The sequence below is a fragment of the Alnus glutinosa genome, chromosome 10 (assembly GCF_958979055.1).
Source record: "Alnus glutinosa chromosome 10, dhAlnGlut1.1, whole genome shotgun sequence".
Lineage (NCBI taxonomy): Eukaryota > Viridiplantae > Streptophyta > Magnoliopsida > Fagales > Betulaceae > Alnus > Alnus glutinosa.
Window position 1 is genome coordinate 14,579,054 of NC_084895.1, and position 14,692 is coordinate 14,593,745.

Here is a 14,692-nt window from a genome sequence, read left to right on the forward strand (position 1 = left end):
CATGCATGCATGCATCTATATATATATTATTGAGTGTGTATATATATATTGCACCAAATTAGGTTTAGTTTTGTATATGGTACAATATGCAAATTAGTATTATAGTTTTACAGTATGTCCATAAATGTAAATGCTAACCTTAATTAGGGTTAGGATTTACTTATAAGTATATTATATATAAGGAACTAAACACGTACACCCTATATGGAACTAAACACTTAATAGTTAAAAAATTAATTTTTTTTTTCCTTATTTTTCAAAAAAAAAACCTAAATACAATGATTTATATGCATAATGTATAAAATGAGTAATTATACATGTATATAGAAATATTATTATTTGATTAAAAACGGTTGGCCACGTGTATTAATACACGCGGCCATATACAAATAAAAAATTATCATTTTTTAAATTAATATATATTTGATAAAAACAGTTGGCCAAGTGTAATAAATACACGTCGCCAAATAGACGCTAACCTTAAGTGTATGTACTATATAAGGGACTAAACCATAAGTATTTAATTTATTATGTAGCACGGAACCTTCAAAATAATTGCATTTACTATATATAGCCATAAATAGCAAGGTTAGGCTATATATATACAAGTCATTATAAATGTATATAGTTTCTAAATCGTTTACATGCATGCATATCTATATATATAGTATTAATTATAGGTTTTTTTAACTTTATTATATTTTTATTTTTATTTTTTATTTTTTATTTTTTTTCTAAACGTAGATGGTGTACAAAACTAAACCCTAATTTGAACTATTTGCTTTAATTATATATATATATATAGCACCGAATTTGGTTTAATTACGCATATAGTACAATATGTAAATTAGGTTAGGGTTTATGTATGTTAGGGATAAAATTAACCCTAGAGACACGTGGATTCAGAAACATCTCGGAGTTATGTCTCGGACATTTGTTCCGTCCAGCAAAGAAAAGATCGTCTAGGTATAAAGACATCTCGGAGGTATAAAGACATCTCGGAGGTATAACGATGTCTCGGTCTTAACATTCCAGGTTACGGTATATAAAACATCCCGAGATCTCCTAGTCTGAACGGAGCGAACATATCTCGGGTATTTGTGTCTTGGAGTAATAACGCCTCGGGGTGATATCGAGTCGGTGTGATATCGCCTCGGAGTGACATCAAGTCGGTGTGATATCGCCTCGGAGTGACATCAAGTCGGTGTAGTAACGTCTCGGAGTAATAACGTATCGGCCTTTCACAACCCTATTATGGTGCGGCGATATCCTGAGATCTCCAAGGCGGAGCGAACATATCTCGGATATCATCACCTCGGAGGTTGGTTGAAAGTATGCCGCAGATGTCTCAGAATACGATAAGGATAGAATTCCAGAAAATCAGGAATAAAACCACAATTCCATAATTAATGGGATAAGGTAGTTATTGATACGGAATCAAATTTAAAGAGGTACAAACGCAATCAACTGCGGATTCTACAATTTCATTTGAATTCTCTGAAGATAAGATTCAACTAAGCTAGGACTCAAACTCCTAATCCAACTAGGCGTCAAGAATTCTGGTAAGGTTGCAAGTCTGGTAAGACTGCAAGCCCGGCCTATAAATAAAGACCACCGCACCAGGTATGAGATGACGAATTCTCTGAGCTCTTGAGATTGAGACTGAAAATACTCTTCAGAAAATTGATTTGAACTGACTTAGGCATCGGAGTGGGCGTAGTCGGCACCCCCGACGAGTTGTTTGTTATTTTTGCAGGATTGGAGTAGTAGATCAGAATCCAGTAGCGAATCACCAGGCGACACGTCACCATACCGGAAACTGTACCAACAGTTTGGCGCCGTCTGTGGGAACGATAAGTTGTTCTTACGAAAAACAAATCCGTGATGGTGACTACGAGACGTTCAAACCCGACTCAAAACGAAGCACGAGAAGAGGTGCCACCCACCAACCGAGATGATGTTCGTGAAGAAGCAGAATCTGCTGGACCAGAGGCCAGAATAACCCAACTAAGTCAACAGTTGGCCCAGGCACAGAAGAATGTGGAGGATTTGCTAGCTCAGAATGCTGTGCTGATAGCCGCTCAGACTCCGCCGCCATTCAACCATGATGCAGTCGATGGGACAAACCCTGAGGGAAATCCTGAAAGGTTGGGAGAGGGAGCCGGGCCGCGGAACGAGGACCATGGAGAGCCCATGAATCCGGTTCCACCAACAGAGTCCGAAAGGAGGTTGCAAAAGATGGTCCAGGACCTGGGTGCAAAATATGATGCATTGTCGAAAACAATTGACCAGAAGCGTGATGGGAAGGAGTCTCTCGTTGACAACCTCTTTCAGCACAAGGAGTCGATATTCACCGAAGAAGTATCCAACTTCGATCTACCCGGAAGATTCAAGGTACCTGACATCCCTGTTTTTTCAGGTAGTGAAGATCCAGTGGAGCATTTGGACAATTTCCTATCCCATGTCTCCCTGCATAAGACACCAGATGCTGTGGCATGCCGAGCTTTTCCTCTCACCTTGTCAGGAAAGGCCCGAGACTGGCTCAGGAATCTCCCACAGAGGTCAATTGATTGTTTCGAAGCCCTTGGAAGAAAATTCCTGGCCCAATTTGTGTCAGGGAGAGCAAGAAGAAAACCCCGAGGGTACCTACTTTCTGTACGGCAGGGGCCAAACGAGTCTCTAAAAGACTATCTATGGAGATTCAACCAGGAGAAGCTGGACACAAAGAGTGCACCAGATGATTTCATCTACGGAGCAATCTTCCAAGGCCTGAAGAAAGATGGACCTTTGATGGCAGAACTGGCGTTGAAACCACCAAAAGATCTTCATACCTTTATGGTGAAGATGGACAGGTACATCAATCATGAAGAAACGCTCTGGGCCCTTCTTGATAACTCCCAGCAACAACAACAGCCGTCCACCGAGAAGCCCAAGAAAAAGAAGAATCCTGAACCCATACAGGACGCCGGCCTTGGAGAATACAAGAAGGCAAAAAAGAATTTCGGAGATTACAAGTGGACACCATTGAACGCCTCCTTCACCGAGGTGCTCATGGAACTCAAGAAAGATCCAAATTACCAGAGACCGAGACCCATTCCAGGAGATCCGCCCCTGCGCTTGGCTCACAAGTACTGTGCCTTCCATGATTCATACGGTCATCTGACCGAGCAGTGTGTATCATTGAGGCAGTTGATCGAGAAATTCATCGAGAATGGGAAGCTAGTCCGATTTCTCGTCAATGAGAGGAGTCAACAGGAGCGAGACCATTATCCGAGGCCCAGGAGGGAGGAGGATCGGGATGATAGGAGAAATTATCAACCGAGACAAGAAGAAAGAAGAGGAAGAAGCCGAGAGCCAGTCGGGGGGAGAAAACTAAGGAAGATGGAAAATAGCAATCACCGTTGGGGGAGCCTGTGGAAGCTTTGGAGGAGTTCGAGATAGGTGACTCAAGAAAGAAAGTTCATATAGGCTCACAACTCCCTCAACCTATGAAGGAAGAGCTGGTGGCATTCTTGAGGCGCAACAAAGATGTATTTTCCTGGAGCCATGAAGATATGCCAGGGATTGATCCCTCGGTTATTGTCCATAAGCTAAATGTGGACCCAAATTATCGCCCTGTGAAACAGAGAAGAAGGGCCTTTGCCGCCGAACGAAACGCGGCTGTTGTAGAAGAAGTAGAGAAGTTGCTGAAAGCTGGATTCATCCGAGAGGTGGATTATCCCGAGTGGCTGGCCAATGTGGTGCTGGTTAAGAAGTCTAACGACAAGTGGAGGATGTGCGTAGATTTCACCGACCTGAATAAAGCATGTCCGAAGGATAGCTTTCCTCTGCCTCAGATAGATTTATTGGTTGATTCGAAGGCCGGACACGAGCTCTTAAGCTTCATGGATGCCTTCTCGGGATACAATCAGATTTACATGGAAGAAGCAGACCAGGAAAAAACTGCTTTCATCACAGACCGAGGACTTTACTGCTATAAGATGATGCCCTTCGGACTGAAGAATGCGGGGGCCACATATCAGCGACTTGTGAACCTGATGTTTCAAAGTCAAATTGGTCGAAACGTTGAAGTATACGTAGATGACTTGCTGGTTAAAAGTGTTCGGGCAAACAGACACATAGAAGACCTCCGAGAGACTTTTCGGACTCTAAGAAAATACAACATGAAGCTCAACCCCGCGAAGTGTGCCTTCGGAGTTTCTTCAGGCAAGTTTCTGGGGTTTATGGTGTCGTAGAGGGGCATTGAAGCTAATCCAGAGAAAGTCAGAGCTGTCCTCGAGATGGAGGCCCCGAGAACAACGAAACAACTCCAACGACTGACAGGAAGGATTGCAGCCCTGAACCGTTTCATACACGGTCAAAAGATAAGTACCTTCCCTTCTTTAAAATTTTACGAAAAGCATTTATGTGGAGTGAGGAGTGTGAGGAGGCTTTCAGGAAGTTGAAGGAATACCTAGCCAATCCACCACTGTTGAGCCGCCCAACTGAGGGGGAGATTCTTTATCTCTATCTGGCAGTATCTCCCTCAGCAGTAAGCTCGGTGCTAATCCGAGAAGATTCAGGAGTTCAGAAACCAGACTACTTTACAAGTAAAGCATTGCATGGCGCGGAAGAAAGGTATCCTCGGATCGAGAAGTTGGCGTTCGCTTTGATTATTTCAGCCAGAAGATTGAGGCCATACTTTCAGGCTCATGCTATCAGAGTTCTAACTGAGTATCCGATGAAGAAGGTGTTGCAAAAACCTGACCTCTCGGGAAGATTAGTCAACTGGGCGGTGGAACTCGGACAATTTGATATCGAGTTTCATCCTCGGACGGCTATCAAAGGACAGGTTCTGGCAGATTTCCTGGTAGAATTCTGCAACATTCCTGAAGCAGAAGAACTTCCTAAGGAGTCAACCTGGGTTGTTTTCGTAGATGGCTCTTCCACACGGGGCAGAAGCGGAGTAGGAGTCCTCCTCAGGAATCCCGAAGGACAAGAGTTCGGTTTTGCTGTAAAACTGGACTTCGTTGCGACGAACAATGAAGCTGAGTACGAAGCGGTGATAGCGGGTTTGGCATTATCCCGAGAGATGGGGGCAACTAATGTCGAAATCCGGAGTGACTCTCAGGTGGTCGTAGGCCAAGTCCAAGGGCAATTCGAAGCACAAGAAGATTGAATGGCCAGGTATTTGGAAGAGGTACGGTGATTCCAATCCTATTTCGAAAGGTTTGTCATCACAAAGATACCTCGGGAGGAAAACATCTGAGCCGATGAGTTCTCGAAGATTGCATCGGGAACAGAAGAAGAGATTGAAGCATCAAGGAGGCAAGTTATTGTTCTGACCGAGCCTTCGATAGCCCCGAAGACCAAGGTTATGGAAGCAGACTCAGCACCAGATGAACCAGAATGGGCAAGGGACATTATCCAGTTCCTTAGAAATGGGTTGCTGCCCAAAGACAAGGTCGCGGCTCGGAGGGTGAAGATACAAGCAGCATGGTTCTGCCTTCTCGGGGAGATACTGTACAAAAGAGGATATTCCGAACTCCTGCTCAAATGCCTCTCCAAGGCCGAGTCGAATTATGTTCTTAGGGAAATCCATGAAGGTGTGTGCGGAGACCACTCAGGAGGAAGGATGTTGGCACAAAAAACCATCCAAGCAGGCTACTATTGGCCTACGATCAAGAAAGATTCGGCTCTTCTCGTCAAAACCTGTGACAAGTGCTAGAGGTTCTCAAGAATCATGAAAGCAAGTCCCGAGAAGCTCACCCCCTCACTTCTCCATGGCCATTTGCAAAGTGGGGAGTGGATATAGTTGGCCCAATGCCGGTAGGGAAAGGTGGACGGAAGTTCTTGGTTGTAGCTGTAGACTATTTTACTAAATGGGCAGAAGCAGAAGCATTAGCAGCTATAACCACAGCGAATATTATAACTTTCCTCTGGAAGTCGGTGGTGTGCCGGTTTGGGATTCCTCATGCTTTCGTCACGGATAATGGGAAGCAGTTTGACTGCAAACCATTTCGGAAGTGGTGTTCGGAGCTCCGTGTCCGAAACCATTATGCTTCGGTACTATACCCAAAGGCAAACGGTCAGGTAGAGGCGACGAATAAGACCCTGGTAAAGACTTTGAAGAAAAAGCTTGATAAGAAGAAAGAAGCATGGGTTGAATATGTTCCAGAAGTGCTGTGGTCGTACCGAACCACCAGAAGAACTCCAACGGGCGAAACACCATTCTCACTTACGTATGGAACCGAGGCGGTGATACCAGTCGAAGTAGGATCTCCAAGCTTCCGGGTAGCTCACTACAATCCAGGACTTAACAACGAAAATGCTAAGGTACACCTGGATCTTTTGCAGGAGAAAAGAGACGATGCTCACGTCACATGGGCAGCATATCAGAATCGAACGGCTCGGTACTTTAACAAACAGGTGGTGCCCAGAAAGTTCCAGCTCGGAGATTGGGTACTCAAGAAGGTGAGCTTAATGACGAAAGATCCAGCGGAAGGCAAAATGGGACCCGGATGGGAAGGTCCCTATAAGGTAGTAGGATGCCATCAGAAGGGAGCTTATCGCTTAATGACCGAGATAGGGAAGATACTCCCGAGATCATGGAATGCCGAGCACCTGAAGAAATATTTTATGTAATTTATTGCTTTTTCCAGCTTTTTCCAAACAATTTCATATTCAATAAAGAATGTCTACTTCCAGTACATATTTACAATTGCAGAAATCCGAGAATCAATCTGAGTTATACTTAGAAAAGAATTCACTTCCATCCTTTCCTCGAACAACCCGAGAGGGTCATGGAAAGGATGCAATAGAAAGAAATCCCTCGATTAGGGGTTACAGGAAGACTGAGAATATCCGAAGCTTCTCGGTTAGTCCAAAACCGAGAACAAGAAAGAACAGAGAGTCTCCTAGATTCGATCAATCTATGAGCAGCAGCTCGGGATAGCATGGAAGCACTTCTTCATCAAACTTCCCCAAAGATGATCAAGCTACATCAGCGTCCATCTGACTCCCCACCTCGAATGACTTGAAAGAGTTATGGTGGGGATGTTCGGGAAAGAAATCCGCCCGTATCCTTTCCTCGAACAACCCAAAAGGGTCAGGGAAAGGATACAAAGGGTTGAAACCTCCCGGTTGGAGGTTTCCGAAGGATGAGGACTAGAATCCGCCCGAATCCTTTCCTCGAACAGCCCGAAAGGGCCAGGGAAAGGATACAAAGGGTTGAAACCCCTCGGTTGGGGGTTTCCGGAGGATAAGGCTAAGGATATCCAAAGAAGAATCCGCCCGAATCCTTTCCTCGAACAGCCCGAAAGGGCCAGGGAAAGGATACAAAGGGTTGAAACCTCCCGATTGGAGGTTTCAGAAGGATAAGATGATGGATATCCCGATTAGAATCCGCCCGAATCCTTTCCTCGAACAGCCCGAAAGGGCCAGGGAAAGGATACAAAGGGTTGAAACCTCCCGGTTGGAGGTTTCCGAAGGATAAGATGATGAATTGGTTCAAATCCTTTCTTCGAACGACCCGAAAGGGTTATGGAAAGGATACCATGACAAAGTCAGAAGATTTAAAGGAAAAGAGCATTCAAGATAGTTTGTTCCTCAGATAACTTGAAGGGATTGCAGAAAAGAATGCCTAAGTAAAAGGCTCCTCCGAATGCTATGATCAGAAAAGAAAGAATTAAAAGGTAAGAGTTTCATTCAAAAAGATTTCATATTTGAAGTTCTGTACAGGTTGATAAAAAGAAAAAGAAAGAAAAAGAAAGGTTCAGGACAAAGCACAGCTTCTAGCTTGCAGGATCGTCAAGAGGATCTTCTCGAGGATCTGGCGTGTCATCACCCCAACTCAGAACATCAGGCATAAAGTCCTTACCGAACTCTTCCATCTCTAAGATGGCTTCTTCAGGAAAACCAACAAGCATCGGCCCAACCGTCTCGGGGTCGAATTTATATTGGGGATTCGTTACCAAGGTTCGAAAGTTTTCGAAACCCCAATTACACCCCCAAGCCCAACTCTGGTCCCGAAGGTATGGTACATAGCTCAATTGCTTCAGATAACGCTTGAGCTTCGCCCGATCCGTGTCATATCTAACCTTGAGCCTAAGTAAGAGGCTCTCCGAATGGTCCTGCGCCTTAACAGCTTTATTTCTCTCGGCCTCAAGACGCTCAACTTCAGCTTTCAGTTTATCCTTTTCAGCTTCGGCATTCAGAGCGTTTTTGTACGCTTCGGAGCATTCGTTCTGCACGACCGACAAACGAATGGACAACTGGTCTGCACAGTCCAGCTCGGTAGAAAGGCTTGCAACAGAACGTGTATACCGATCATTGGCCTCCAGTACTTCTTTCTTCAAAAGAGCATTAACAGAACGCATCTCGGATATAGTCGAATCCCGAGGATGCGAGTTCCTCATCCTTAGATTGAAGAAGGACCTTCAGTGCCGCAACTTCATTCTCCAAGCCCGAGATGCGAGCTTGCACTTCAAGGGCAGGAACAGGAGGGGGCGCCGGACGATTTTCGTACTTCTGCCAGAGGGCGGTCATCTTCACAAGAAGCTATAAAGAGAAAAGTAAGCAAAGTCAGAATCAAGAACCGAAAAGTGGATAGAATGAAAAGGCCTGGTTTTAGAAACTTACCTGATAATGAGAGATAAGAATGCCTTGGGCAATCTTCTCGGGAGAAGACACCCCTGCATTTCCCAGATACCCCTCGGGAATTAGGTTCTTTATGGCCTCCATTGGATGACCCAGAAGGCCTCTACCCAAAACTTCGAAACCAGCTGAGACCCTAGAAGAGGAGCTAGGACCCACAGGAGGTACAGCCTCTGTACTTGGAGCCGCTTCGGACCCATTAGATCTTAATCTGGAAGGGCTGGCCTCAACACGAGACCCGCTCCTAATAGAAGACTCGGGAAGCACACCTGCTTCAGAAATGATGTTCTCGGAGTCGATCTGAAACTCTCCAGGCACTCCGAGATGGGGAGTTACTTCGGGTTGACTTGCACCCTGTACTTCAGAAGTGGCGCCCGGCATATCCTGATCAGCCGCTTCCCGAGGAGTTCTAGGCTCTTCGATATTTTCAACCTCAGGTGCTCCAGTGTGAGTTTCAAGTTGTACAGGTGTAGAACATGGAGCTTGGGGGGTGGCATGCCCCGTTTCACGGTTTTCCTCGGGAGGTGGTGGAGTTTCAGGATGTTTCGAGGAAGGAGTCCGGGGAGTACCTTCGGCTTCAAACTCCTTAGTAAAAGGTTCATCTCGGGAGGTGCCAGCTTCTTCATCCCTTTCTTCAAGAGATTCACCACCTGAAGTAGCGGGCTCTTGACGCACCTCCTCGGCATCAGAAGGTCTTATAACCGCCTTGCCCCACATTCGCTCGGCCTCCAAGATCTTTTCAGCAATTCGGTCCTGCGCTGTGAACTTTCGCTTTCTGGCCGGATGTTTTACCCTACGCGTGGCTCGGGCCCCAGGAACAGTTTCATCTCCTTCTCCAGATCTCTCTGGTTCTGGGGTAATCACTGTCGAAGATCCGAGAGGAGGTTCCTCAAATGAAGTTTCTACACCCTGTTCACCCTGATATGATGCCTCGGAACCAGACTCATCCCTTAAAATAAAGGAAGGAGCAGCACTAGCTTCCGGAGTAGGAGAAACTTCCGGAACGAAACCCCTAAAACTTGCAGATCCCTCTTCAACGTTTACTCCGGATGACGGTACCGAAGGGGGAGTTCTCCTTGCACCCAAGGCAGCTAGAGGAATGCTTTGTTTCTTCCGCAGAGGGATATCTTCGGGGACTTCTTCAGTACTTTTAAATGGCCTCTTCTTAGTAACAGGCCTCGGAGATGGAGGGGCATCATTCCTCTTCTTAATAGCCCCTCTCTTGGTAATGAGCTGTTTGTCTCTCGGGATGTCGTATCCGAGAAATTGCCTTAAGGTCTCCTCGGTGACAAGACTATCAAAATCAACTTCCTCAAACTTGTCAGCCTTGACTCTAGCTGCGGACCACCCACTTATCTTCTTGACATCCTCCAGGTCGGATACACTGAGTGAAGGGGGGTCGCTTCGGTCAGGTCGTAGCAATTGCCAGGTCCGAGGCATCCTACGGTTTTCAGGCAGAAAAGTACCTTCAGGGCATTCCCACTCCCCAGAAACTCTGAAAAATTGCATTTCCCAGAATTTATTGTTTGTTAACCCACTCTTGAGCTTGATGAAGACAGGCGGGTGACGAACACAGAGTTCAATCATCCCCTCTGAAGTTTGCCTCGGACTGTAGATGTTGAAAAATTGCAGGATCTTCATCTCCTTCTTCAACACAAGCCTCTAAAGGATGTAAGAAGCAAACAGATACCTCCAGGCATTGGGCATAATCTGACTGGGTGCAACCATCAAAAAAAGGACGAAGTCCCGAGCAATCTCCGGAAATGGTAACCGTAGCCCAGCAAGAAACATCCTCTCATACAAGGTGATGTCGCCGCCATCAATAAGCCGAGCTCCAGGTGCTTGATAGAACATCCTCACCGTTGGAGGAATTTCGTAGTTCAGACGAAGAACACCCTCATGCTTCGCAAAAATGGCGGTGTCCACCCTACTCTCCAAGGGAGAGAGATCCATGAAGCCGTCGGACCTTTTCGTCCGAGCCCAAGACGTAGCAGGAGCAGCCGAGACAGCTTTCTTAGGAGCCATGGAAGAAAGAAGAAAGGTAGAAACAGAGGATACAGAGAAAGAAAAGAGTTAAACAATGGAGGATCGAGAGAGAGAATAGGTAAATGATGAGGAATGAACAGTGAAAGTGTTCAAAACTTTAAATACCCCCTCCTCTACGTGTTCAAAATAACAAAAGGCGCCATCATTTCAAAATCTCCGAAGTTGAAAAGGCACGCGTTCCGTATTCAAGAATTAAATGTGCTACCTCGATAGTACCGTTTCATGATGACAAAGGACGGTGGTACAGAGCTGACGTCTTCATTGGAAAAAGAAGCGGCAAGGTTTAAATGTTTGAATTATTAAAAAGACGCGCCCTTCACAATAGCAGGTACAGGTTGGCAGACGGAAAGTAATTCTCTTATTTCCATTTATTTCTGAAATCAGAGAATTAGGGGAGGTAACTGTTAGGGATAAAATTAACCCTAGAGACACGTGGATTCAGAAAACATCTCGGAGTTATGTCTCGGACATTTGTTCCGCCCAGCAAAGAAAAGATCATCTAGGTATAAAGACATCTCAGAGGTATAAAGACATCTTGGAGGTATAATGACGTCTCGGTCTTAACATTCCAGGTTACGGTATATAAAACATCCTGAGATCTCCTAGTCTGAACGGAGAGAACATATCTCGGGTATTTGTGTCTCGGAGTAATAACGCCTCGGGGTGATATCGAGTCGGTGTGATATCGCCTCGGAGTGACATCAAGTCGGTGTGATATCACCTCGGAGTGACATCAAGTTGGTGTAGTAACGTCTCGGAGTAATAACGTCTCGTCCTTTCACAACCCTGTTATGGTGCGGCGATATCTCGAGATCTCCAAGGTAGAGCGAACATATCTCGGATATCATCACCTCGGAGGTTGGTTGAAAGTATGCCGCAGATGTCTCAGAATACGATAAGGATAGAATTCCAGAAGATCAGGAATAAAACCACAATTCCATAATTAATGGGATAAGGTAGTTATTGATACGGAATCAAATTTAAAGAGGTACAAACGCAATCAACTGCGGATTCTACAATCTCATTCGAATTCTCTGAAGATAAGATTCAACTAAGCTAGGACTCAAACTCCTAATCCAACTAGGCGTCAAGAATTCTGGTAAGGTTGCAAGTCTGGTAAGACCGCAAGCCCGGCCTATAAATAAAGACCACCGCACCAGGTATGAGATGACGAATTCTCTGAGCTCTTGAGATTGAGACTGAAAATACTCTTCAGAAAATTGATTTGAACTGACTTAGGCATCGGAGTGGGCGTAGTCGGCACCCCCGACGAGTTGTTTGTTATTTTTGCAGGATTGGAGTAGTAGATCAGAATCCAATAGCGAATCACCAGGCGACACTTCACCATACCGGAAACTGTACCAACAATGTACTTATCAGTATACCATATATATATAAATAAGGAACTCAACATGTAAACTCCAAGTATAGAATTTACATATAGCATATAGCCTTAAAACCTAACCTTATGTGTATATGCTATGTACACCGTAATTATATATATATATATATATATATATATATATATATATATATATATATATATATATATATATATATATATATATATATATATATAGTACAAATTTAAGATTATGATATATAGTTAATAAAATAAGGAGTTTTTTTTTTTAAAAAAAAAATGAACACAAAACAATTTTTTTTTTTTTAATATATATTTGAAAAAAAATAACAGTTGGCCACGTGTATTTTATACACGTGGCAACATCTGGACACGTGTAAAAATACACGCTTCCAATTGGACACGCGTATTTTATACACGTGTCCAGATAAACGCGTGTATAAAATACACGTGTCCAATTGGACGTGTGTATTTTTACACGCATCCAATTGGACGCGTGGATTAATACACGCGTGTATTTAATACACGTGTCCAATTGGCCACGTGGATTAATTACACGCGGCCAATTGGGTTGTATATACCCCTAGCCATGTTGTCAGAAAGATACGTGGGTAGGTGGACGCGTGTCTACAGTAACCGGTACTATAGACACGCGGCCAATAGTGACTTTTTTTGTAGTGTCTCATTGATACGAGCTACAAGAGCCTCTTCAGTTTGGGGGGTGTTCCCATGACATAAGTCATTTCTCAAGCACCACAAGTGATACACAACTGCTGCCAAACAAAGTTTACAGATAAGCACCTGGAAACTACAACCTTCCATCTTATAGAACCAATTCACTATATCATTCCATTCCACACAAGGATTCTGAATCAAAGAAAGAGACATCAAATTTCTCCATATTCTTCTGTAAAAACTGCAATGGAAGAAAAGATGGGCTATGGATTCTTGTCCACCATAGGCAGAATCTGCAAAGGGTATTTCCCTCAAACCCCCACCAACACATCCGGTCCTTAGTAACAAGGGCATCACGGAAAACAAGCCACAAAATAAAAGCGTGCCTAGGAATAGCCAAAGGAAACTAGACAACATTACACCAAGGGACCTCCGAAAATTTTGTCCTAAGACAATTCCATGTATCAGTGCATGAATAAACCCAATTTTTTGAACTCCAAACCGGAATATCCCTATCCCCAATATAAACATCAAACAGCCTATTCTGAATTTCCACAAGGGCATCCGACCTAGCAGGCAGCCATGACCATTTCCCATTCTTGATAACAAAAGAAAGTTGGGCATCAAGACTGCGTCCAATAGCATAAACAATACGAAAGCCATAAGTATCCAGAAAATCTACCAGCTGGGTGCCAGAGGTCGAACCAGAGAGAGATAGATGTACCCTCACCCACTTTAAAGCTAATGAACTTCTTAGCAATTTCCTAAGATTGAGCAACTTTTTCCAGCTCAAAGAACAAACTTTGGGGATGGAGATATTCCACAAGCTCCTCCTCTTTAGCCAATAAGAGTCCACCCAAGCAACCCAAATAGAACCGGATTGGGCAAAGAGACTCCAAATGTGCTTCAACATAGCTGCACAATTCCACTCTTCAAGTCTCTTTAGCCTAAGCCCCACCTCAGACTTAGGACAGCACAGCTTTTCCCAAGCCACCTTAGCCTTGGCTTTTGCATCTTTCTCACATCACAGAAAACTATTAAACTTCTGCTCAAATATTCAAATGACCTTCTTAGGCAGAATGAAAATACTAGCCCAAAAAACTTGAAGACTAAAAAGAACAAAAGAAATCAACTGTAAACAGCCAGCAAAAGACAGATTTCTCACCAACCAAGAGTCAATCTTCCCTGAGATCTTGGCAACTAAAACCTCACAATCAAAAGCCGAGAGCCTTTTAGTAATTGGACGGACTCCCAAATACCGGACAGGCAGGGAACCTTCCGGCATTTGAAGCACATCTAAAAAAGCTACCTTATCATTCTTCTCACTACAAAAAAACCGGCATTTCGTGACCTTTTTTTTTTTTTTTTTTTTTGTGTGTGTGTCGTTTGCAACAAGCGACATTAATTTTTGAGTTAGCATCCTACATTTCAAAATGACGTAACTTTCACGTCTTTTACTCTTAAAGGACGGTAAATTAAATTTTCACGTCTCTTTTAAAAATGATATTTTTTTTTTATAAATTTCGTGAACTAAATAAATTATGATGCTTCGTACAACAAACAACATAAATTATTCACGTCATTTTTATAAAAGGACGTAAATTTATGTCCCTTCTTAAAGAATGACGTGAATTCACATCACTTTTAAAAGAGATGTGGATTCACATCCCTTGTTCAGAAAACGATATGAATTATTCACGTCCTTTAATATAAGGAACGTGAATTCATGTCGTTTGTTTCGGAAACGACCTGAATGCATGTCTCTTTGGAAGGGTCGTAAATTTTGAAGCTGGTTTTGGGTTTTTAGACAGAATATTGACAATGGTTTTATATGTTTTTCGCTTCCAAGGATCTTGTCAAAACTAGAATATTGGATTGGATGTGTTTGTTAGTATTTTGGCCTTATTCTGTGTTTTGGCAAAATCACTTATGGGTAAGGATGCTGCAAAACAGGGATTCCATTATTCAGAGTGA

At 43.8% G+C, this 14,692-nt stretch overlaps 1 protein-coding gene across 1 annotated transcript; it reads right to left on the reverse strand.

Moving 5' to 3' along the window:
* Nucleotides 1–13,124: 13,124 nt before the first annotated feature.
* LOC133879085 (uncharacterized) lies at nucleotides 13,125–14,003 on the reverse strand. The gene is made up of 2 exons (XM_062317633.1): nucleotides 13,859–14,003; nucleotides 13,125–13,732 (listed from the first exon to the last, which is right to left on the reverse strand). Exons 1-2 carry the CDS (start codon nucleotides 14,001–14,003, stop codon nucleotides 13,125–13,127), a joined length of 753 nt encoding a protein of 250 aa, XP_062173617.1.
* Nucleotides 14,004–14,692: the final 689 nt, after the last annotated feature.